The 23,255-nt window shown below is 52.5% G+C and overlaps 1 protein-coding gene across 1 annotated transcript in view; it reads left to right on the top strand.

The window, feature by feature from the left end:
* XKR7 (XK related 7) overlaps positions 1-19,048 on the top strand; it is a 28,725-nt gene extending 9,677 nt beyond the window's left edge. Inside the window, exons 2-3 of the mRNA XM_059406755.1 lie at positions 10,668-10,870; positions 12,134-19,048. Coding sequence (XP_059262738.1) covers positions 10,668-10,870; positions 12,134-13,089 — 1,159 coding nt within the window. The 3' untranslated portion in view covers positions 13,090-19,048. The remainder of the gene's footprint in view (positions 1-10,667; positions 10,871-12,133) is intronic.
* The last annotated feature ends 4,207 nt before the right edge of the window (positions 19,049-23,255 follow it).

Below are 23,255 nucleotides of genomic sequence, written 5' to 3' on the forward strand. Positions count from 1 at the left end.
TCAATACAGCAGCCACTAGCCATGCATAACTATTGAGCATTTGAAGGGTGCCTAGTGGACTGAGAAGCTGAATTTTAAATTGTATTTAATTTTGATTAATTTAAACTTAAATAGCCGTATGTGGCTAGAGTAGGACACTTAGATGTTGGACCCTATAGGTCTGGATCCTACCCCAATTTTTCCCTTCCATGTTATTCTGAAACAAATCTCAGACATCATGCCACTGCATCCGTAAATATTTCAGTACATTTCTAAAAAGTTAGACTTTTGGGTGCCTGGGTGGCTCAGTCAGTTGGGCGTCTCCCTTTGGCTCAGGTCATGATTCCAGAGTCCTAGGATGGAGCCCCGCTTTGGGTTCCCTGCTGGTAAGGAGTCTTCTTCTCCCTCTGCCCTTCCCCCTGCTCATGCCCTCCCCCCACCCACCTCAAGTATATAAATAAAATCTTTTTTAAAAAAATGAAAATATAGACTTTTATAAAAAGTATAACTAAAATACATAATACCATTATCACACCTTAAAAAAAGATTAATAATTTCTTAAAAATTCATATGGTAGGGGTGCCTGGGTGGCTCAGTCAGTTAAGCATCCAACTCTTGATTTCAGCTCATGTCATGATCTCAGAATTGTGAATTCAAGCCCCAAATCAGGCTCTTTGCTGGGCATGGAAGCAGCTTGGGATTCTCTCTTTCTGTCTCCCTCCCTCTCTGCCCCTTCCTCATCGCCTCTCCCTCTCTTAAAAAAATAATAAAAATAAATAAAAATTCATACGGTGTTTTTAAAAATCAGTTGCCAACATTTCCAAATTGGATTTTTTTTTTTTAGCACAAATATTCTCATATCCACCTATTCCTAAAAAATTGAAATTCCATCTACTGGGCTCACGTTCTCCCAGGGCAGGAATCAGCTAGAGCATCTCTGCTTTCTAGACAAGACACCCAGCTCTCTTTTCTCAGAGTACCCCCATAATAACAGCTTGGCCTCTCTACCTTCTAGGGGCTCTCGGGCCAGGGACAGATAGAAGTGGTACTTTTTGCCTTCCTGGGTCTCCAACTACTTTCAGATGCCACCAAGAGACGGGACCCAGCCCTCTTCCCCCACTGGCTCATGCCTGGCCACACAGGGACAACTCTGCCCAGGGATATGAGAAAAAGAGAGAAGTAGGAGGATTTGGAGCAACGAGCCCTGGGCGAGAGTATGGGGGACTGGACTTTAGTCTCTGCTCTGCATCCATTTCACAGGTAGGGAAAGTGAGACCCAGAGAGAGGCAGAGATCTGGCTGTATTCATACAGTGAAGGGCAAAAGAGGTGGGAACCTGGTCCCAAAGGCTTTGCTGGAGGGGGACTGCCTGCTTCCCTGCTGACTGAAAAGAAGACCTGATGGCAGTGGGTAGGAGAGGAGAGGGTCTCAGCTTTTCAGCCAGAGCCTAAAATTAGTGGCAGGGAAATGTTTGGCCTTAGCCCAGCAAAAAAAAGAGGTGCCGTGACTTCGTAGAGGGCTGCTAAGGAGGAGGGAAACAGCCCGGCTCTCAGCGCTGCACGAAATAGGAGCCAAACGTGTAAAATCACATTCTTTTCTGACATTTATGACTCATTTGGCTGCCAACCCCAGGAAGGTCCCATTTTGCATCCTTACAGGAGCGCTCAGCATTGAGGGATCGACAGATGGGAAGGGAGCCTCCAGGCCATTCCCTACAAGAGCTTTCTGGGCCCCATTGCAAGGAAGGGGAGGGGGTCCAGTTTGTCCCAGAGGACTCACAGATTGCATCTGGGTCCTCAGGGCCTGACTCAGCTTGATTTGCACCTGGTGGTGAAATGCGGGAGACACCATTCCTGATTTGAGATGCAGCTCTGATGCTTCTGGCTGTTGACCTTGGGCGAGTCACATCTCCAAGTGCCTGCTGCTTGCTTCTGGAGTCCATGTCCTTCTGTGGGGGGCCATACTCAACTCTCAGCTGTAACTCATCACCCACCTTCCTCCCTTGCCTCTCCCCCGCTCTGCTGCCCACAGAATGCTCCCTCTAAAAGACAGAGGTACGAGCTAGCTGTACCATTGTTCCTTTGTTTAAAACCTCTCCGTGGCTCCCCATTACTCTTATGATAAAGGCCAAATGCTTCACCATGTTCCCCTTCCCCCCTCACTTTCTCACCCCCTTCTCCAAGCTACAGCTTCCGACCATGTACTGCTTCCTGGACACTCAGGACCTTTGCCCATGTTGTTCCTCCACCAGAAATTCCCTTTCCTCCCTCCTTCAGCCAGTTAACTCCTGTGCCTGCTTCCGATCACAGCTCAGTACCCACCTGCTGCCTAAGCTTTCCCTGACGGCCACACCCCCTGCAAGCAGGACCAGGCCCTGTCTTCCTCAGTGCTGGAGCCCAGAGTCCTGTTTGGAGAATGTCTGGAAGCCAGGGAGTGTTTGTCCCCGTTCACACGCTGATTTAAACAATGTCCAGCTCTCCTACTTGGGTCACACCAGGTGGGCTGGGTCTGTCTTGCTCACTGTCGTGTCCACCAGCATTTTAGCACAGGTCTTGGCATACGGTAGGTTTTTAAAAGTGCTGGGTGAGTCGATGTCAAATAACCCTCCTCTTTTCGGTCCAGAAAATGGGGATCGTGCCCACAAAACCTCCCAGGGCTTCAGGGAGGATTTTAGCCAAGTACATTCAGAAGGCCTTCCAAAGAGTGGCAGTTGTTTTCAGGGGAAGGACAAAGACCCCCAAAAAAGACCCTGCCCTAGGACTCCCCGCAAAGGGACTTCTCTGACCCTTTGCCTCCTGGGGACAGATTCAATGAGCATCTGGGGAAGCCAGCCTGGGAGCAGATCTCAGGTCTACCAGGAACTAAACTGGAAACTAAAAGGCCTCCTCTTCCTGCTGGGTTCTCTGAGTCTCCCAGCCTCTTGAACCTCCCACCGGTCGAGCGCCCACCACTGGGCTGGAAATTTTATGCATACCACTATTTTCTGATTTCATACCTACCCCATAAAGTGGGCACTGAGCTGAGGGGCTCAGGGTGGGAAGCAGCTTGCTCAAGACTACGCAGATAGTAAATGATGCTCCGGAATCTGAACACAGGTCTCCCCTGGGCTTGGGTCCTTTCCCTCTGCCCTTGACCGCCTTTCCTTGGGGAGCTTCCAAAGCAGAGTTTATAAAGTACATTCACACATTCACTCATTAAAGAAACAAATAAATATTGAACATTAACTGGATGCCAGGCCCTGGGGGTATAGCAGAAAACAGGACAACCAGGGTCCCTGCACCATCGGAGAGACAGATGACAAATACGGAAGCGAGAAATTAGGCCATTTTGGGGGGGTCGTATGTGTTAATTAAGAAAAGAAAACAGGATGACAGGGCGGAAAGCGGCCAGAGGGGCAGATAGAAGTGCTTCGTGGAGGGGGGGGATGGATCTAGGAAGGCCTCCCTGAGGAGGTGACACGGAGGTGAGATGAAAAGAATGAGAATTCAAGTCCCTTCTAGGCAGAGGCCCAGAGGCCAGAATGGGCCTGGGGCATTCAGGAAAGAGCTGGGGACTCAGAGGGGAAAGATGGAGGGAGTTGAGGTCCTAGAGGTGGACAAACCTGGATCTCAAGGTCACGGTGTACCGTAAAGCATGGCGTGGCCTGATCTAGGATTTTACAGGATCCCTCAGGCAGCTGTGTTAAGATTAAGCTCCAGGAGGGCAAGGAAGGAAGGAGACCAGCGAGGAGGGAGGCCGCCCTGGCTCAGAGTTCAGTGGCCGGCCCCAGAGTGATGCCCCCTGGTGGAGGGAAGCACTTGGGTTCAAGACATTTGCCACCACCAGAACTGGACAGGTGGGGTGAGGGGTCTTATGGAAATCCCTTTCCCTAGGCAAGAATCCTGTTACTAGGGCTCATTTTGCAGAGGGGGACTGAGGCCCCCAGAGGACCTGGACTTTCGCAGAAAGTCCAGTGAAGGATTGAGCCTGGGTCCCCTGACTCCAGAGACTACGGTCACCTCTCCTCCTGTTTTCTCTGAACCCGTGCCATTCCAGGCAAAGCTTTCAGGTCCATCCCTGCCCAGCATCGATCTTCCCTGGCAGCCATGCCGCCCACATTCCGGGGAACCGAGCCACCTTCTCCGAGGCAGGGGCCCATGGAGAACCAAGTCTGAGTCCTAGGTCTGACGCTAATTTGCTGTGGGGCTTTATACAACTTCCACTCTCTTTCTGGCTCTGTTTCTTCATCTGTAAAGTGAGGATGGTAATAGTGCCCCACCTCAAAGATTGGCTGGGAGGAACAGACAATCTGTATGACAAGGCTTAACATACAGCTGGTGCTCAGTAAATGTGAGCTATTTTCATTATTATTCACACCTGCACACTGTCCCCCTACAGACCCGAAGAACAGTAAGGGGCTCAGCTCGCGTGGGGTCTCTGCTCCTTCCTACCAGCCCTGCCAGCTCTGTGCCGCCTGCTCACCTTCCAGAGTCTGCAGGCCTGGCCCGGGTGGGAGACAGGAGAGCTCGCCGTGCAGGGAGGTGGTTCCTGGATGGAGCCCTAGTGGGGGAGCCGCTGGAAGCTGCTGTGTTTTTGGCCCAGAGCCATGAGGGGGAGTGGAAAGGGGCGAGAACACACACTCAGAGACGCCGAGACCGACAGATGGAGGAGCTGAGGATGTGAGAGACGCAGACAGACAGAAAGAGACCCAGAGTTGGGAGAGGAGGAGCAGGCAGGGGTGGATGGCAGGAGAGCTGGCAGTCATGCCAAGCCACGAGATGAGCAACAGACCACCAGACAGACCAAGCAGCCGAGAGACTGAAAGATAGACGCACCAATAGGCATGCCCAGAATTCTAGAGACAGACAGACAGACGAAAAACCAGGCCCAGTATCCAAAGGGATAGATAAGCTATCCTGACATCCAATGGACAGACAGACTGATGTTCCCAGCCTCAAAGAGCAGACAGACAGGCTGACCCAGGACCCTAGGGTCAGTCTGACTAGTATTTGAGTAACAACATGACCTCTAGCACAGGGGACAGACAGGTGGACTGACTCAGGGTCTCAGGGCAAGACTGACAGATTGACAGATAAACAGAAAAATAAACAGGCTAACCCCTCATTGAAGGGCTGATTGGAGTGGCAGACAGAGAGAGTGGCCCAGACCCAGGATGTGAGGCCAGACAAAAGGACAGGTCCAAGCTGGCCGTCTGCATGGAGACGAAGGCCCAGACCAGAAATCCTGCCTGATACTGGAGACTCCAGCTGACATAAGAACCAAAACCAGGAGAGAGCAGGGCGACCCAGACACTGGGCCCAGAAGCTTCCTGGCTTCTCGGGGACATGAAAGCCCTTCCTCCTTCCTTCTACCCATTAGAGAGGAGCCCGTCCCCCCCACCCCCAACCCCATCACTGGCCCAGGTCTGGGGGACGATGGGAGGTTCCTGGGTCACAGAGATAACCAGACCCAGGAAGCAGGGAATGAGCTCCGTCTGTTTCTTGCCTGCTCTCAGAGGCAACGGGGTGGCTTTACGGAATCCTGAATAAGATTTCACACACTGTCTGCTGCCTTCTCTTCTCCCTAGAGCTGTGTGTTTTTTTGCCCCCAACCCCACCTTGAACAGGACACACTTATCTGCTCTTCCAATTTCCTCCAGGACATGCTTCTCTGAGCACATGATAGGCAGTCAGCAAATTAGACACAAAATAGACCCCTGAGCGCCTGTTCCCACACGGTAAACCTGTCTGTTAAGTCTGGTTCACACTGGCCTCGGGCAGTTGAAGTCAGTGCTGTGTGGGGCCCAACCAGGTGAAGAAATACCAAGGAAGCCTTCCTGGAGGAGGAAGGACAGAAATGAGTCAGTGAGGACAGGAGTTGCCCAGCAGGAGTCCTGGCAGTAAGCAAACTCTGCAAGGTCAGGAGAAAGACATAGGCAAACACTCTCTCTTTATTCATTCAACAAATATTTATTGAATGCCTACTACACATACAGATGCTGGGGAGACAGGAGTGACCAAGGCCACCCGAGTCCCTACACTCGTACAACTGCAGTGATAAAACAGAAAATCAGTGTGTACATCAGTAAGATTGTTTGATAGCGTATGTTATGAAGAAGATCAGACGGGGCAATAAGACAGATGAGAGGGGTTTGGTGAGGGCTGGGGCGCCCATGGGATGGGTGACCCGGGGGGCCGCTCTGAGATGGTGACATGGAAGCCAGTAAGGAGCTAGCTGCAGGAGGATGTTGGGGGAAGGGCGTTCCAAGCAGAGCAAGTAGCAAGTGCAAAGGTCCTGAGTCAGGAACATCAGACTGGGTTCGAGGAACCTCCAGGGCAGCTGGAATGCCAGCGACAAAAGAAGCAGTGGCTTGAGATGGGAAAACAAGCAGGGCTGGATGGTTTAGGGCCTGCAAGCAAGGGAAACCCTTGAACTTTATTTCAAGTGTGACGGAAGGTTTTGAGAAGGGGAATGATGCGATTGGACTGGTTTTTCAAGTACCCCAGCTGTTGCCACATGGGGAATGGACTACAGGGGGGCAGTAGTGGATATAGGGAACCCACAAAGAAGGCAAAAGATGATGGTCTGAACCAAGGTGGAGAGAATGGATGGACTGTTAGAAACAAGACGCACCTGCCCCCCTCCCCAGGTGGGATTCCTTTCTCTGAAATGAGGCATCCTTCTCTATGGGTAATATTCGTCCCATCTGTGGTGAAAACCAACTTCTTCCAACTACCCTTCAACTAGAGTGGAATAGGGTGGGCTTCCTGGAGGAGGTTTCAAGGGAGGCTGCTTGGTGATCAGGAGCCAGAGTCTTCTGCCTACCATGTGCTCCCTCTCCCTATGCGCACACCCTTTTTAGTGTACAAATTATTTTCGAACCCATCACCTCATTCAATGCTCACAACAGAGAGGAAAATGAGGCTCAGAGAGGCAAAGAGACCACCTGAGGCCACACAGCATCCAGGTCAGGGCTGGGAAGCAAATCCACAAGCCCAGCGTCTTACCATCTTGCCTTTCACCCCAGGGGCTGTGACACAGGCAGGATGGTGAGTGCCGGCCCCTTCTTAAAGAAGGTAAAACTGAGGCACAGGGAACTAGGTTACATGTCCTGGGCAGGGCTGTTTTAAAACCTTTGTGGGCCCCACATCTATCAGGCATATTAAAATGCAGCCACATCAAACACCAAATGTAAATTATATATAACCAGATAAAAGCCAAATTGCGTCGGCCGGCTGATATCATGTTCTGTTTTGCAGACATTTAATTAAACATTTATTAATTTTGATTCTGCAGTTTTCCCCTGTGTTTTAGAGCCAATTTTTTTCCCAGGCCTCCAACAGTTTCCTAGGCCCGTGAAAACCTTGTAGGCCCTTGGCAACGAGCGTTTAGTGCCGGCTGGAAGGAACAGTCACGGTTTTGGGTCCTGTTGCCAAAAGAGGCAGAGTGAGGTTGAACACAGGTCCTCTCATCCCCAGATTGTGCCGTGGTCTTTCCACACTGCCCAATGCCACGTTTTTGGGATTCAGAGGCCTCCTTTCTTCCCCTCCCCTTCCCTACTCAGCCCACAGCAGCCTTGGGCTGGGTGAGCCCTTTGTCTGCGGTTATCTGGGGCGAGGGGCCCTGGGAACCAGCCGAGGAGGGGGCAGGAGTGGGCGGGGAGGTGGGCAGGCAGCCTGTCAAGTGGTGATGGATGCTGGCCGGGCCAGGGCCTCCCTCATGCTGACCCGGGCCAGGAAACAGATGGTCCTCCAGCCTGAGAGAAACTTCCAGGGTGTCGCCCTCCCCCCAACTCCCCAGGCCCCTTCACGTTGGACCAGCTGGTCTCTCCTTTCTGTTCAAAGCCAGAGCCACAGGAATAGAGAAGGGAATAGGTCTGGGGGAAGAAAGAGGCTGGAAAAGGTAGTCTGTGTTCTGGGCTCCCCCGAAGCCCTACAGAGCGTCCTGGTCTCTCTCGTAGCCCCCCCCCCCTTGGCCATCCCCTCCTCTGCTCTCTGCCCCTCCTCGGTGCCCTGCCTTAGCTCAGCCTGTCAGCTCAGGCCTGGACCGAAACTCCAGCCTCTCCTGGCTTTCCTCCAAGCCAGCCTCCAGAGCGAGCTTTCTAAGCCAGCAAGCTGATCACATCCCCCTGACTGTGGGATAGAATTCAGATTTAAAATAAAAGATGAACTCTTCAGTCCAGAATTTGATGCCCTTCACAATTCCAGTCTTCCTATGGCCTTTCCTGTGAAAAGCCACCCCTCCAGGCCATTACCCTAAAAGGCCGTGCCCTCTCATAGGAGGAGAGGCCGTGCCTCTCTGCCTTGGCCTTGGCTGGTTCTTCCGCCTGGAATGTCCTTCTCCCTCCTTCCTGCCTTCTAATCCTACCCATGATTTAAAGCTGAGATCAAATGTTTCTTCCTCTGGGCAGTCTTCCCTGATCTCCCTGCTCCAGCTAAAGCTACCCATCTCTTCGCTGGGTTCCATAACATCTTAGAGCATCTATTTCAGGTCTTACCTTGTCTCTGTCCCATGGGACTCTGAGATACTTAAGGGCACAGGGCCTGGCATATAACAAGCGATCAAAATATATTTGATACATGAATCTATGCTTCAGGGATCCTTATTGGGGGGGGGGGGGATTCAGGGGCCTTAAGAATGGAAAGTACAGGGAAACAAATTTCTGTGCATCAGAAGAAACACAATCCAGGTTTGGAGGTGCTCAGAAGCTCCAAGAGGTGGGGACTCCCCATCCTGGGGAGCACACAAGCAGAAGGTGTAAACACACGGGGCTGGGACTTGCCGAAGGAATTCTAGCATTGGATGGGAGAGTTAGACCAAGGGGTCTTTGCTTTTGTTGATTCTGCTTCTGAGGGAACAGGCCTCTTCCCCTTCCCAGCTGCTAGTCCCACACTGTGTCATGTTGAAGGTGTTTCTACACCATTGATTCGTGCCGAGAAGACCCAGGGATGGGGAGGAGGGCCCTGAATAGGATGTTTCTAGCCATATTTTGGGGAAGAGAGTTTGAGTCCCAGAATGGTAGCTCTAAAAGGATCTCCAGAGTCATCAAGCCCATCTTTCTTGTTGGCAGATAGAGAAACTGAGCCCCAGGGAGGGCTATGCCATTCCTATGACTGGGATACTCCTCCTGGGAAACTCTGGGTATCAGGTGATCCCAAATTCCAGGGACTACCCTGATGCCTCTCTTGGGGCTGGCAACACACAGTTGAATATAGTGGGCCCCCAGGTTCCCAAACAACATCTTAAAAATGCCAGCACTTCTCATCTTGTAGTAGACCCCCAAACACCTGGTTCTCGGATCTCAGATTCAAGTAACAGGATCACTGAACCTGTGTTGGGATTTTCCTCCCTGATTTCTGGCGAGATAACTTCTGGAGGAGTGCTCTCTAGTTTCAGCAAAGGATGCGCCTGCCCCGTGAATCAAAGAACTCAGGGTTTGCGGGGTCAGGATCTGTGGCTGCAACAGCCCAGGGCAGAGCTGCTGGGCAAAGAACAAGGACACGGAGGAGTCCTGGGTGGCAGCCCCTTCTTATCCTACACGGGCACTGCACTTTCCAGGTGCAAAGCATTTTCAAATCCATTTCATCCTTACAGCCACTTTGAGAGGTTTCACTAAGGCTCGGAGAGGGTCTGGCTCAAGGTCACACAGTAAATTAGAAGCAAAGTTGGCACTTGAACTCAGGACTTCAGAATCCCTTCCATACCCCCTGCTGGGTGACCAGAGTTCCATTCAATGAAGACAAACTTGCAATCATGCCTGCGTTCACTCTTTGAGCCAACACTGACTGAGCACCCATGGTGTGCTAAGAACTGAGGGTACAGCGGTTAGCAAGCTGCCCTGTCATCCTCAAAAAGTTCAGAGTCTGGGGGAGATGGATGGAGAAGTAGGCAGTCACAGTCCACTGTGGGTTAGAGAGAGCCTGTGTTGAGAGGTCCCTACCCCAGGTAGAAAGCGGTCAGCAGAGGTTTCCTGGAAAAGGTGACTTTAAAAGCTGGAGCCTTGGAAGAAAAGCAGGAGTTACCGGGAATCGGCTGTAGTGGGGCTGGAGGACAGGGCAGGGGGTTCCAGAGCGGTAAGAGAGAACATTGGGAGCCAAGGTCTGTGGCTTGTGCAGAGCAGCTGGAGCCATAAAGTTTGTTGAGAGAAATTGGCTCAAGAGGGAGCAGCAAAGTCTCACCTGCCAGGGGACCTATGAGTAGCTTCCCTGTGTCCTACGGTGAAGAACTGGGCACTTAGAGGTGGGGTTGGGGAACAGGCCAGGAAGCTGGGGGTTGAATGCCTGGGTTTGAATCCTGGTTCCACTGCTTCCTAGTTGGGTGACCTCCGACAGGTGGCATACCTCTCTGGGTCTAATGTTTTCTCGTCTGTAAAGTGAGGACAATAGCGGGTCTAGTGGAACCTCAGTGCACTGTCAGGTGTCAGGAATCCTGCGAGAATGATGAAAAGAATGCTGAATTAAGGGCTTACTTTGTGCCGGTGCTTTAATAATGAGCCCATTCGGAGTTCCTTCGACGACAGTCCCGGAGGGGATCGTTCCGATCTGCCCATTTTACAGCCGAGGACACCTGCTCTGCTGGGCGCAGTGAGCGACGCCACCCTGCGCACCTGTCCCCCCTCCCCCCGGCGCTCGCCTGCGGGCCGGGGGTGGCTTGAGAGCCGCAAGGGGGACGCGAGCGCACGGAGGCCTGAGCACGGCGTCCCTCCCGCAGGTACCTGCGCGCTATGTACCTGGGGCTGCAGAGCCGCTGGCGCGGGGAGCGGCTGCGGCGCCACTTCTACTGGCGGATGCTGTTCGAGAGCGCAGACGTGAGCATGCTACGCCTGCTGGAGACCTTCCTGCGCAGCGCGCCGCAGCTCGTGCTGCAGCTCAGCCTCCTGGTGCACCGCGGCGGCGAGCCGGACCTGCTGCCCGGTGAGCTCCGCCCTCGCGCCCGCCCTCGCCCCAGGGCTCACTCCTCCAACGCAGTCCGCTGCAGGGGCACCCGCCCACTCTTCCTACCACCCCCACTTCGGCCCACTTGCCGTCGGGGATTTGAAGGCGCCCCTCCTCCCGCTACTCTCATCACCCTCCAGGCCGCTGGAGACCCCCATGTCACCTCCGGTGGCCCAGTTACCCTCCATGTCCGGAGGAGCCTGGTCCCTCTACCTCCTTGCCTCCCTTTGGGACCGCTGGGTGCTCCCGCTCTCCCCCTCCTCCCTTCCCCCTTGCCAGAGCAGAGAAGACCCCATTTCTGCTAAGTCCAAAGAGGCCCTTGACCCCATCGCCACAACTCAGACCCTGCCCTTCATTCCCCAAACTGTCCTGATCCCAGATTGCATCCACCAGGGGCACCCCTGACTCACAGATCTGCTCAGTCACCCTCCGTGACTGAGGCTGTTTATCTACCCTCTCCTGGTCTTTTTACTTCCTGAGGACTCCAACCAGGTTTAGCCTGGGTCCCCGGCTCTCACCCCCAGACTTGGCCCTCCCCTAACTCTGACAGACCAGGCCAACCCATTCTGTGTCAGAAAAACCACACCCCCGGGAGTCCTCCAAGCTCTTCCCACCCAGACACGGTCCATACCACCTTTGATGACCCAAAAGATTCTATCACCCCCTCTCAGGCCCTTCAGGACCCCTTGCCCAGGATACCGGGCTCCAGTCAAAACTTCCCACAGCAGATGTCTTCCCATGCCCTCAGCTGTGCTCAGCTTGGATACCCCTCTCCACTACCCAGCTTCATCCTGGTGGCCTGTAGCTACTAACTGTCCCCTCCTGGCTCCTCAATACCCTAATCATGACCCCCCAACTCTTCACCTTCTTTCTTGCTCCCAGAATCCTGGACCCTAATTTTCCACCCTCTCACCGAGACCCCTGAAACCCGACATCCCTGTTCTAGAGACCTGGCCCTGACCCTTATGAAGACCAAAGTCACCCACCTTCCTTCTTCCTTTATGCTCCTCCTCCTGCAGAAGTCCCCAGCCCCATTCACACTCCCTGCTCCCATCACTGCTCTGGAAGACTGCCCCCCCAAGACCCTCCCCACAGCCCTGATTTATAGACCCTTCCCTCACAGCTCCTCAGAACCCAGCTCCTGACCCAGAACCCTACCCCTTTCCCCCGACCCCCCCCCCCCCCCCCTCACCCAGACCCACCCCTAACCCAGCCCACCCCACCCTCACCCTGTCTCTGCAGCCCTGTCCACCTCTGCCTCACTCGTGTCCCTGGCCTGGACGCTGGCCTCCTACCAGAAGGTGCTGCGGGACTCCCGGGATGACAAGCGGCCGCTCTCCTACAAGGGCGCTGTGGCCCAGGTGCTGTGGCACCTGTTCACCATCGCAGCCCGCAGCCTGGCCTTCGCACTCTTCGCCAGCGTCTACAAGCTCTACTTCGGCATCTTCATCGTGGCCCACTGGTGCGTCATGACCTTCTGGGTCATCCAGGGCGAGACGGACTTCTGCATGTCCAAGTGGGAAGAGATCATCTACAACATGGTGGTGGGCATCATCTACATCTTCTGCTGGTTCAATGTCAAGGAGGGCCGCAGCCGCCGCCGCATGACCCTCTACTATTGCATTGTGCTGCTGGAGAATGCCGCACTCACGGGCTTCTGGTACTCCAGCCGCAACTTCTCCACTGACTTCCACTCGCTCATCCTAGTCTGCGTGGTGGCTTCCAGCTTCGCACTGGGCATCTTCTTCATGTGTGTGTACTACTGCCTCCTGCACCCCAATGGGCCCATGCTGGGTCCCCAGATGCCTGGCTGCATCTGCCCGGAGACCCCAGGACCCTGTGGCCCCCCAGCTGACGCTGTCACAAGTCCCCCAAGGTCCCTGCCGAGGACTACAGGTGCCGAGAGGGATGGGGTCTCTGTGGGGGGCGAGCGTGCGGGAACCCCCACGCCACCTGTCTTCCAGGTGCGGCCTGGCTTGCCTCCCACCCCAGTGGCTCGTCCTTTGCGGACAGAAGGGCCTGTCATTCGGATTGACTTGCCCCGGAAGAAGTACCCTGCCTGGGATGCTCATTTTATTGACCGCCGGCTCCGGAAGACCATTCTGGCACTGGAGTACTCCTCTCCTGCCACGCCTCGGTTACAGTACCGGAGCGTGGGGACCTCCCAGGAGCTGCTGGAGTATGAGACCACGGTGTAGGCCACAATGTCCCCCACCAAGAGGGACAGGCTTGGCTGACCCCACATCAACCACAGTGTTGAGCCCGGAATGTCGGGGCCACCCAGCTAAAGGGGTACAGATCCATTGGTCCAAGGGTAGAGTGGCCCACCCCTGGGTACTTTCAGGGGAGGGGACAGCCTTGTGGAGGCCTCAGCCCTAGGCCCTGTTTTCAGCCCTGTGGCCCATTTCCTAAACTCCCCTGACCTAGGGCCCAGGGCACCAACTGGTGCTACAGTCCTCATTAGCTGCCCCACTTTCATGAAGGCCTCCACACCACATCTGGTGCCAGGGGCACCCCACACTCTCCCCTGCCTGGAGTCACCCACGTGTCGCTCCCAGTGGACCTGCCAGAGACAGGGAACTGCCTGGGGCCCATGACCTAGACGCTGTGCTCCTCAGGGGGCGTGGGGGGTGGGCTTCTTTTCTGGGGAGAGGAGATCTCTGAGAAGGATGAAGGAGGCCGTGGAAGATGTGAGGGAGGTGGGGGCATCTGGTGGACCAGTTCCTGCGAGCTCCGAGGGCCGGATCCTGGGCAAGAAGGGAATGAAAGGCGGGAGTTGGGGCGGGTGGGGAGTTGGGGTGGGAGCGGACAGTGCTGTAGCTGGAGAGGAGGAAGAACCCTGAGGCAACTGAGGGGTCAAGGCCAACAGACGCACAAAGGGATTAGCAGGTCTGGGGGAGGGGTACCCTCAATCCACCGCACAGAGAATGTTCCCAAAGTGAACTCCTCAGGAGACACCCTTTGTTGTGGGCTCTAATATGAATGAGGTTCCGGACACCTCATTGAAGTGAAATGTTTCCAGGAGCCATCCTTTGTTCTAGATGAGAATCTAGAACATTCCTTCTAGATAAAGGTCTTGAATACAACAGATAAAATGTCTAGGAAGCCACTCTGGGCTCAATTATACATGAGGTTCTAGCACATTTGACAGAGAAACTGTTCCAGAGAGACATTCTTAACTCTGGATTAAGTTTTGGAACACTTGGCTGATAAAATGTCCTAGGGAGTCCCTCTGATCTGGATTCTGTGATGAAGGTGAAGGCCCTGGAGCCCCGCTATTCTGTTCTGGGAGGTTCTAGCTCCTGCAGTGGGGGTGGGGGAGGGGGCTGTAGAGCCCCATGTAAGTGGAGTAGTCTAGAAATGGGTACTTCAGTTCTAGATTTCTCAGATATGCCCCATCCACCTTGGTCCACAGCTATCGTCCCCAGAGGAAATTGTCATCCTAACCCTTGAGACATTTCAACTGCCAACTAGTTTCCAGCTGAAAAAAATTAACTCTGGGGACATGACATACATCTTGGCTCTCAGCCACTGTGCAGATGCAGCTCTCTGGGATAGCAGCTGGAAAACTGGCTTGTTTTGCCTCTGATCCGACAAATCCCTAGGACCAGTAGTCTATTCCCGAACATCGTGGAGTGCCCATGGGACCACTTACCCATGGCCCCTCCTGTCTATCTGGGACAGTGAGTCCTGGGTCTGGCGGCGGAGGGGAGGTTAGGAGGAGAGAAGCAGTTGCCTCTGTGGTGAGTGGACAGAGCCTGTAAAGAGAACTTCGAACCACCCACCATGTCCCTATTACCCCACTCATGCCAACCAAGTTGCATTCACTACAAGGGCACAGCGGGTAGTATTAAGGACCGCTGCAGACCTCTGCTGGGGGTGAGGAGCCCCATGAGAATCCTAGACTATGCAAATTAGAGAGGGACTTTGCCCTTTCTGGTTCAGCCTCCCTTGGGTGACAGATAGGAAAACTGAGGCCCAGCGTGGCTGCTAGTCTCATGGGTCCCAGAATCCTGTTGTCCCATCAGATAGTAATGGGTGATAGTGAATTTACTGAGAATACAAGGTGCCGGGCGACCCCAAAGGCAGAGAGGCCAAGACTGCCCACATACACACATACACATACACACAAGGACACATCACACCCGTGACACAAGTAACCTCACCCCCTGCCACACAGGCGACTGCATAGACATTCATGTGGGCCCAGATGGTGCGTGTGTCCCTCCCGCCAACACACAAAGAATGCTTTTATTGCTTTCTTCTACTTCTACTTCTCCAATCCCTAAGAAGCCTCAGAAACCAGGCCTAAGGGAATGGGTGGCGGAGAAGGTCCGGGGTGACCTAGACCTCCTCTGGTGAGTTCACCCAGCCACTTTGTCTTCTGCTCAAGTCTGTCTCCAGAGACTGAATTCCATGGCCCGTTAGGCGTTAAAGCCCTTCCAGATGTGACAACAGTGGAGAAGTGGACTGAGGTCTGGCTGACAGCTTCTCCCCTAAACTCGGTCCTGCTTGTGACAGCTCTACAAGAGAGCTCTGAGCAATCCGGCGAACAGAGGAGGAAACAGGCTCAGAGAAGTGACATGAGGGTCAGCCTGGGCAAATTTTACTCCCCAGCATCCTCAAATGGCCCATCTGGCTGCACCATTAGCCAGCATCCTAGAAGGAAAAGTTAGAAATACCCTGTCTGGGAGTTGGGAGTCCTCACAGCTCCAGAAGGCACCAGAGAACCAGGATATAGGAATGAGCCAGCAGTGCCAAAATGTGGTACAAGGTTCTCAGAGGAACCAGGGCCACATTTTTTACCTTCCTCCATCCCCACCTTCTGTATTTCTCTCCCACAAAACCCACCTTCAGGGCCTCTGTCCCTTCTGGGGACAACCAAGCCCTAGAAAGGGCCACAGTCAAGGGCCCTCAGAGAGGCCACAGACACCTTCTCCTGCTTTTCACTCCCAGGAAAGAGCTTAGCCTCCAAGGACCACCACCCTCCCACCACCCCTATATGGCCAGGTACGTCAGGACTCCATCCGTTCCTGTCCTTTTAGTCTGCTGGCCTGTCCCCCATTTCATCTAGTCCCTGTCAATCCTTTTGTTTCACTGGGATAGAGTGGAGAAGGGGCACCATCTCATTCATGGTTCTTTTTTTTTTTTTTTTTCCTGTGACACAATCTACCTCAGCCAATCCCTCTCCTCCCTGCCAGAATTGGACCCCTTGGGTCCCTGCCTCCTGCTCCCCCATTCTCTGTCCTGCACCCCAGCCTGGCTGCTTAGTCCTTCCCAGAATACCTACAGAGTCCTTGCAGTGAGAGAATATTCCAGACCCTTGAGGTCCCCTAAGCTACCTACCCTCCCCATCTATTATAGAGGAGAAACAGAGGCCCAGAGAGAGCCAGGGACTTGGCCAAGATCACAAAGAAAGTCAGTGGGAGAGTTACGCTGAGCAGTAGTTAGGTCCGTCTTAATTTTGCCAGGAAGAAAACAGGACACTGAGTACAAATTTGCCCTCACTGTCTCTACCCGCAGGGGACACTTCCCCCGTTTTCAGGGTGGATTTCTGTCTCCCAGTTTTCTTGAGCTGATCCCCCAGCTTGTTGACTGTGCTCCCCAAACCTCTCCAGGCACCACACACCCCTCATCACACCTCCATGCACTGATAAACCATGTGCCTTGTAACTGTCATCCCGACTGGACAGCACAGACCTCCACCCCTCCCAGCAGGGGTTCCCCAACAAGGAAGGCTTTCTTGGTCCCCTCCTCTCATCTGTCCCACCCTGGTGACTCCCCCCAGATCTGCCTTACCCCCAGCCATCTCCCTGCCCCTCTGAGTCCCACAGAGGTGTGTCACCATAAGAGTCAGGGAAAGCAGAGGCCGGAGAGGGCGAGACCTGGCGAGGGCCAACGGGCTGGAAGTACTAGGGAAGATTTTTACCTTGCAGCCCAAGGCCCTTCTCAGGGCTAAAGTCCCTCAGGGCCTGGAACTCACTTGGGCTTGGAGTTCACAGAAACCTTAGGTAGTGAGGAGGTTTTCCTAGACAGGGGTGTATGGGTTTCAAGTTCAAATGCCTTCAGGTAATGAAAATGAAGGAAGAACAAGCGATATGCCATAGGGAGTGGTGAGGACTCTGGAAAACAGGGCAGTGCCTGCCCCTGCCGATAGGACCTAAAACTGACATTTTTGAAGAAGGCTGTGCTGGCCAAACTAATCTCAGATTTGGCCCACGGGCCACCAGTTTGAAATCTCTGGTTCAAAATATTGAGAAGTTTCTAGGAAACCGCGCAGAGTCTGATAACCCCTCTGGGGAACTCAAGGACAGAGGCCCTGGCTCCCTCTGAGAATTTTTAAATCCCCCACCAACTGACCCCCTGAGAGCTGTCTGTCCTTCCCCCTTCCCCTGAGAAGTGGAAAGGGTGGGGGAAAAACCCTTGTGGAAAGCCCTGGGCCTTCACAGGGTCCCTGCCTGGGGAAACATCATCTGATAAGGCCTAGAGTCCCCTCCATGCATGAAGGGAGCAATTTAGAAGCCGGGGTCTTCTCCAGGGTTTGTGGCCCCCAGTCAGGAGGAACCTGCGGTGTGTGAAGGAGGAGTCCAGGGCGGGGATAAGGAAAACTGAGACCCAGATGCGCCCATCACATGCTGGCCCCTGTCACCCTTTGGCACTTGTCTCCCTCCCACATAAGCTGGAGGTAGGGCCTACAGGAGGAGGAACCACAAATTTCCATATTGGTATGCTTTTGAGGTCTCATTGAAAGGGACTGGATGAGTACCAAGCCACCAGGGCAGCAGCGGGCATGGTGACTGAGCCCCTTCTCCCTAACAAGACCCTGGGCCTGGGGTGGGGCCAAGGGACTATAACGTGCCATTCTGGGTGGGAGGGGCTAGGACATTCCTGGGTCAAGGGGAAGAAGAGCAGGAAATAGTTGCAGTGGGAAAGGAACACCCCTTTCAGGAATGGCCTGGTTCCTGGAGGCAGAAAACTCCCCAGTGGGGGGAAGGCTGGTCCTCTAATGCCCAGCCCCATCCACCCTTCCCTGATCATAGCAAGGTAGGCGCTGCCCTCTCCCCAGCAATCCTGGCCTTTTTTCTATGCACAATCATTGTTAAGGGCACCCGCAGGCCAGGCAGAAGCAGGGGAGGCCCTTGGAGCGTAGCCTGAGACAAAAGCAGAGGAGAAGGGCAGGAGGTGGGGGGTGGAGAACATTCCCCCATTTCTCTCACCGGAATATCCTAGAACCCAAACCAGGCCCGTCTCTCCTGGGCTAACCCACCGAACTCGGCAGGGGGAAGGAGGGTGCGCTCAGATAAACACAACCCCCCAACCAACCAACTAGGTTTTGCAAACTAGTAAAATAGCTAGAAAGAACCTGAATGATTCCCAGAGCCCTCTTCTGATTTTCACCCCTGAGGATCCTATAGTCTGGGAGACTTTTCTTCCAAACAAGCCCTCACTTCTTGAAGAATAATTCATCTTCCCACATTAAATTAACTCAAGCTGAGCTTCTGATCATAAATAAATGCTACCAAGGCCTAAAGTTAGGATTTAGGGCTTGAGGTTGATGGGATATCTGTATTATATTGGAGCGTCTAATACACAGTTTTCAAGAGCACTCCTGGGCCCCCATGCCTGCCTTCACTGATCCTTAGGGATCCCAAGTTGGGAATCTGGTTTACTCATCCAGCGTCCTGTTTTACTGAAGGGGGAACACCCACAGAGGTAGCCAGCCCAAAGTCACTGGGCCAGTTGGTGGCAGGGTGGGACCAGAGCCCGGGTCCTTCGGGGTCCCACCAGAACATTCCCAGCACTAATTTCCCCTTCCACTCTGACTCCAACTCCAGGAACCACTAGCCATGACTGAGGGGCTGATTTCCCTCCCTCAGCACAATTCCGGGTGATTGTCTCCTCCAGGTTCTTTCTTTCCTCCCTAACCGGCCCCCAACCTTGCCCACCCCTGTTTCCCATTCCTGGTCCCACTTCCTGGTATTTACTACATCTGTGCCATCCTTAGTCCCCCGCCCCCACTCCCCCCTCCGCGCTTCCCCCAGGAAGGGGAGGAGACCCCAAGCTGGGGCTTCTGTACTGAGACTCTTTTGTACACCACAAACTTTTTGTATATTTTTAATTTTGCTGCGACATGAGATATTAAAAGTCATTTCAGTACGTGCTGCTTGTGTTCTATTGCTTTGGTTGCTCTGGGCTAGAGGAAGGAGGGAGAATCCCTAAAGAGACAAAAGCATTTGGTTGGGACCAGAATAGGAGAATACACAGAAGTCCCTGTTGATTGGACAGTGCTTCAATCAATCAACAAGAATGTCCTTCCCCACCACGTTTTTAGGGACTATCTCCAATCTCTTCGTTTTACAGATAAGGGGGGAAAAGATGCGGCTGGGGGCAGACTTGCCAGGGGTCCCAGAATGAATCCGAGACAAACCCAGACTGAAGTACCTAACGGCACTAAACCAGATATTTGTTCAGCACCTACTATGTCCCAGGCACTCTTCAAGGTACTGTGAACAGGAAAGATAAAACAAGCATGGCTGGCGCCTGGGCGCCTCAGTCGTTAAGCATCTGAATGCCTTCAGCTCAGGTCATGATCCCCGGGTCCCAGGATCCAGCCCCAAATCGGGCTCCTCGCTCAGCAGGAGAATCTGCTTCTCCCTCTCCCACTCCCCTTGCTTGAGTTTCTTGTCTGTCAAATAAATAAATAGGATCATTTTTAAATTAAAAATAATAATAATAATACAAGCATGATCCCCACCCTCATAAAGCTTAATTTCTAGTGAGTTTTGCCCCTAAAAGATCTCCCTTGCCTCCAGGGTTTCCACCCTCTTATCCAGTGGTTCTCAAATTTCGAAGTGCACAGAATCACTTGAAGTAGAGGGGGTTTCCATCTCCTGAAGAGAGGTGGTGCCTGGAAGCCTGCATTGTAAAGGTTCTCCAAGGCATTCTGCTACAAGGGGTTTGAGAACCTCACTTTGAGGGCCACCGCTTTCAGGCATCTTTATCCACTTACAAATTCTATCACGACAGTTCCTTGCTTTAGAATGTCCATGGTTCCCCAGGGCCTTCAGGATAAAGATTGAAACCTTTGCGTGAGGCTGGCTTTTCACTCCTGGACCCCCCAATACTTCTTGGTCCTTATCTTCAACATTACCCCACCTGGCCCTCCTAGCTTCTCCAAACCATTCATCTTCCCATTTTTGTGAGCCTCTCTTGCCTGCCACCCAGTAGCCTTTCTCACTAGTCTCTCCTGCAGGTGGAGCCCCATTCCTAGGGACCCCCATCCCAAGTGCTCAGGGAATGTAGCCCCCACCTGGCTCCAGGAGCCAAGTCACAATTAGCCCAAGACCTCGGTTATCAAAACGCGGTCCCTAGACCAACATTACCAGGAATTTGGTTAGAAATGTTGATTCTCAGGCCAGACCCAGACCACCTTATCAGCCATCCGTGGGATTAGGTGGAGAGCCACATATTTTTATAAGCCCTTCAAGTGACTCTGATGCTCACTCAAGTTTGAGAACCACTAGTCCAAGATCATTTCTCTGACCTAGGGTTGGTGGGGGGCAGGGGCACGTGACTCAATTCTGTGAGGCAAAGACAGCTTTGATGGTCCCCAGTATCCATGCTTCCCTTTGTCTTAAAGGAAGTTTTAGCTGTGCCCTGTGGCCCCCTGGAATAGAAGACTATATTTCCCAGCCTCCTTTGCAGTTGGGTGTGGCCAAGGAAACAAGTGGCAGTCAGTGGGATTTGAGCAGTAGAATTTTGTACTACTTATCTATCATCCCTTTAAAGGGAGAGTGGGGTTTGTGCTCTCCCCAGCTGGGTTTACCCTGTTGGCTGGACTGTAGCTGTGTTGAAGGTGAGAACAAAATCCTGGTGTGGCACAGCAACAAGACCCTGGATCCCAGACCCAGCAGTCCTAGGTATGCTGCCCTGAACCGCTTAGGGGACTAGAAGAGAAAAACTTCTATTATGTTTAAGCCACTGTTATTTGTGTCTTTGTTTTGCACCCAAAATATATCCTGTCTAATACATCTGGCTCCTAGACTCCTAAGGGAAGTCTTTTGAAGCATCTGTGGAACAGGCATTCCTTCACAATAAAAAGACACTCAAGACGGGGAAACCCTTCAGTCTCATCAAGGGTTGATGGCATCAAAAGCAGGATAATGATGAATGACATCATGTTTGTTAGGGCTCCCATAACAAAATGTCACAGCCCGGGGACTTAAACAGCAGAAATGTATTTTCTCACTGTTCTGGGGGCAAGAAGCTGAGATCAAGGTGTCGGCAGGGTTGGTTTCTCCTGAGGCTTCTCTCATTGGCTTGTAGATGACTGCCTTCTCACTCTGTCCTTGTGTGGGTTTTCCTCTGTGTGTATGTGCCCCTGGTACCTCTCTGTGTGTTCAAATTTCCTCTTCTCAGGATACCGGTCAGATTAGATTAGAGCCCACTCGACAGTCTCATTTAAATTTATTTACCACTTTATTTTTTTTTTTAAGATTTTATTTATTTATTTGACAGACATAGATCATAAGCAGGCAGACAGGCAGAGAGAGGGAGAGGAGGAAGCAGGCTCCCTGCAGAGCAGAGAGCTCGATGCGGGACTCGATCCCAGGACCCTGAGATCATGACCTGAGCCGAAGGCAGTGGCTTAACCCACTGAGCCACCCAGGCGCCCTATTTACCACTTTAAAGGCCTTATTTCCAAAAACAGCCACATTCTGAGGTACTAGGTATTAGGGTTTCAACTTATAAATTAGGGGGACATAATTTAGCCCATAACAGCAGCACAGTAAAAAATGTATGGGACTCGGGTGCCTGGGTGGCTCAGTGGGTTAAGCCTCTGCCTTCAGCCCCGGCCATGATCTCAGGGTCCTGGGATCAAGGTCCACATCTGGCTCTCTGCTAGGCAGTATGCCTACTTCCCCCTCTCTCTCTGCCTGCCTCTCTGACTACGTATGATCTCTCTCCCTCTCTGTCAAATAAATAAATAAATAAAATCTTTTTTTTTTTTTTTAAATGTATGGGACTTGATGCCATTTTGGGCTGCTCAGTTAGCCAGCCCTGAAATCACTTACCTTTGGACTTCTTGTCTTGAGAGGTAATGTATTTTCCTTATGGTCAAAGCCCTTTGATTGGGCAGTCTAATCTCTGCAGCCAAAAGCATCAAACCCAGGCACTGTGTGTTTGCTCAGGCTGCGTCCTCTGTCTACAGTGACCTTCCTTCCATATGTCCTTCAAGGCTTGGCTTGGATATAACGGGGCTTGGTGAATGGCTCCTGATTCTGCCTTCCCTAGACAAGTCACTTGGCCTGTCTCCAAGATTTTGCTTATGTGTCTTTCCCGCTAGCCTGATTGGGGTCAGCATATATGCTGTCCACCTGCTGCCACATTCCCGCCTCTAGTCCCATGGCAGGCATTGATACTCAATCCCTTTTTCCTGCTGAGAGTAGATCTGGTTTTTATAATCTTCTACATAGAGCTGTAGGCAGCCCCTGCCAATCCGCTGAATGAAGCTCCAAAGAAAGAAATCCTATTTGCCACAACTGTTCAGTCTTTGAGAGCAAAGATTTTGTTTTACTCATCTTTTTTGATTCAAAAGTTAGTTTTTTAAGATTTTATTTTTATGTAATTTCCACATCCAATGTGAGGCTCGAACCCACAACCTGGAGATCAAGAGTCACACCCACCCACCCCCAACTGAGACAGCCAGGTGCCTCTAATTTTTTTTAATTTTTCAAGTTTTTATTGAAATTCTAATTAGTTAACACATTTGTAATATTAGTTTCAGGAGTAGAATATAGTGATTTGTCACTTACATGTAACACCCAGTGCTCATCACAAATGCCTTCCTTAATACCCATCCACCATTAGGCTACCACCTCCCACTCCCCTCCAGCAACCCTCAGTTTGTTCTCTATAGTTAAGAGTCTCTTGGAGTGCCCCAGTGGCTCAGTCCGTGAGGCATCTGACTCTGGATTTCAGCTCAGACCATGATCTCAAGGTTGTGGGCTATGAGATTAAACCCCTCCTCTGACTCCACACTCCGTGGGTAGTCCAGTCAGGATTATCTCTCCCCCCTCGGCCCCGTACCCCACTCGTGCATGAGTGCACATGCTCTCTCAAATAAATCTTTTTTTTTTTTTTTGAAGATTTTTGTATAACTGTTTGACAGAGAGAGGGACGAGCGTGGAAACACAATTAAGAGGAGTGGGAAAGGGAGAAGCAGGATTCCCACCGAGCAAGGAGCCTGATCTGGGACTCGATCTCAGCACCCTGGGATCATGTCCTGAGCTGAAGGCAGATGCTTAACCAACTGAGCCGCCCAGGCACCCCTTGAACAAATAAATATTTAAAAGAAAGGAGT

The sequence above is a fragment of the Mustela nigripes genome, chromosome 7 (assembly GCF_022355385.1).
Source record: "Mustela nigripes isolate SB6536 chromosome 7, MUSNIG.SB6536, whole genome shotgun sequence".
Taxonomy (NCBI): Eukaryota; Metazoa; Chordata; class Mammalia; order Carnivora; family Mustelidae; genus Mustela; species Mustela nigripes.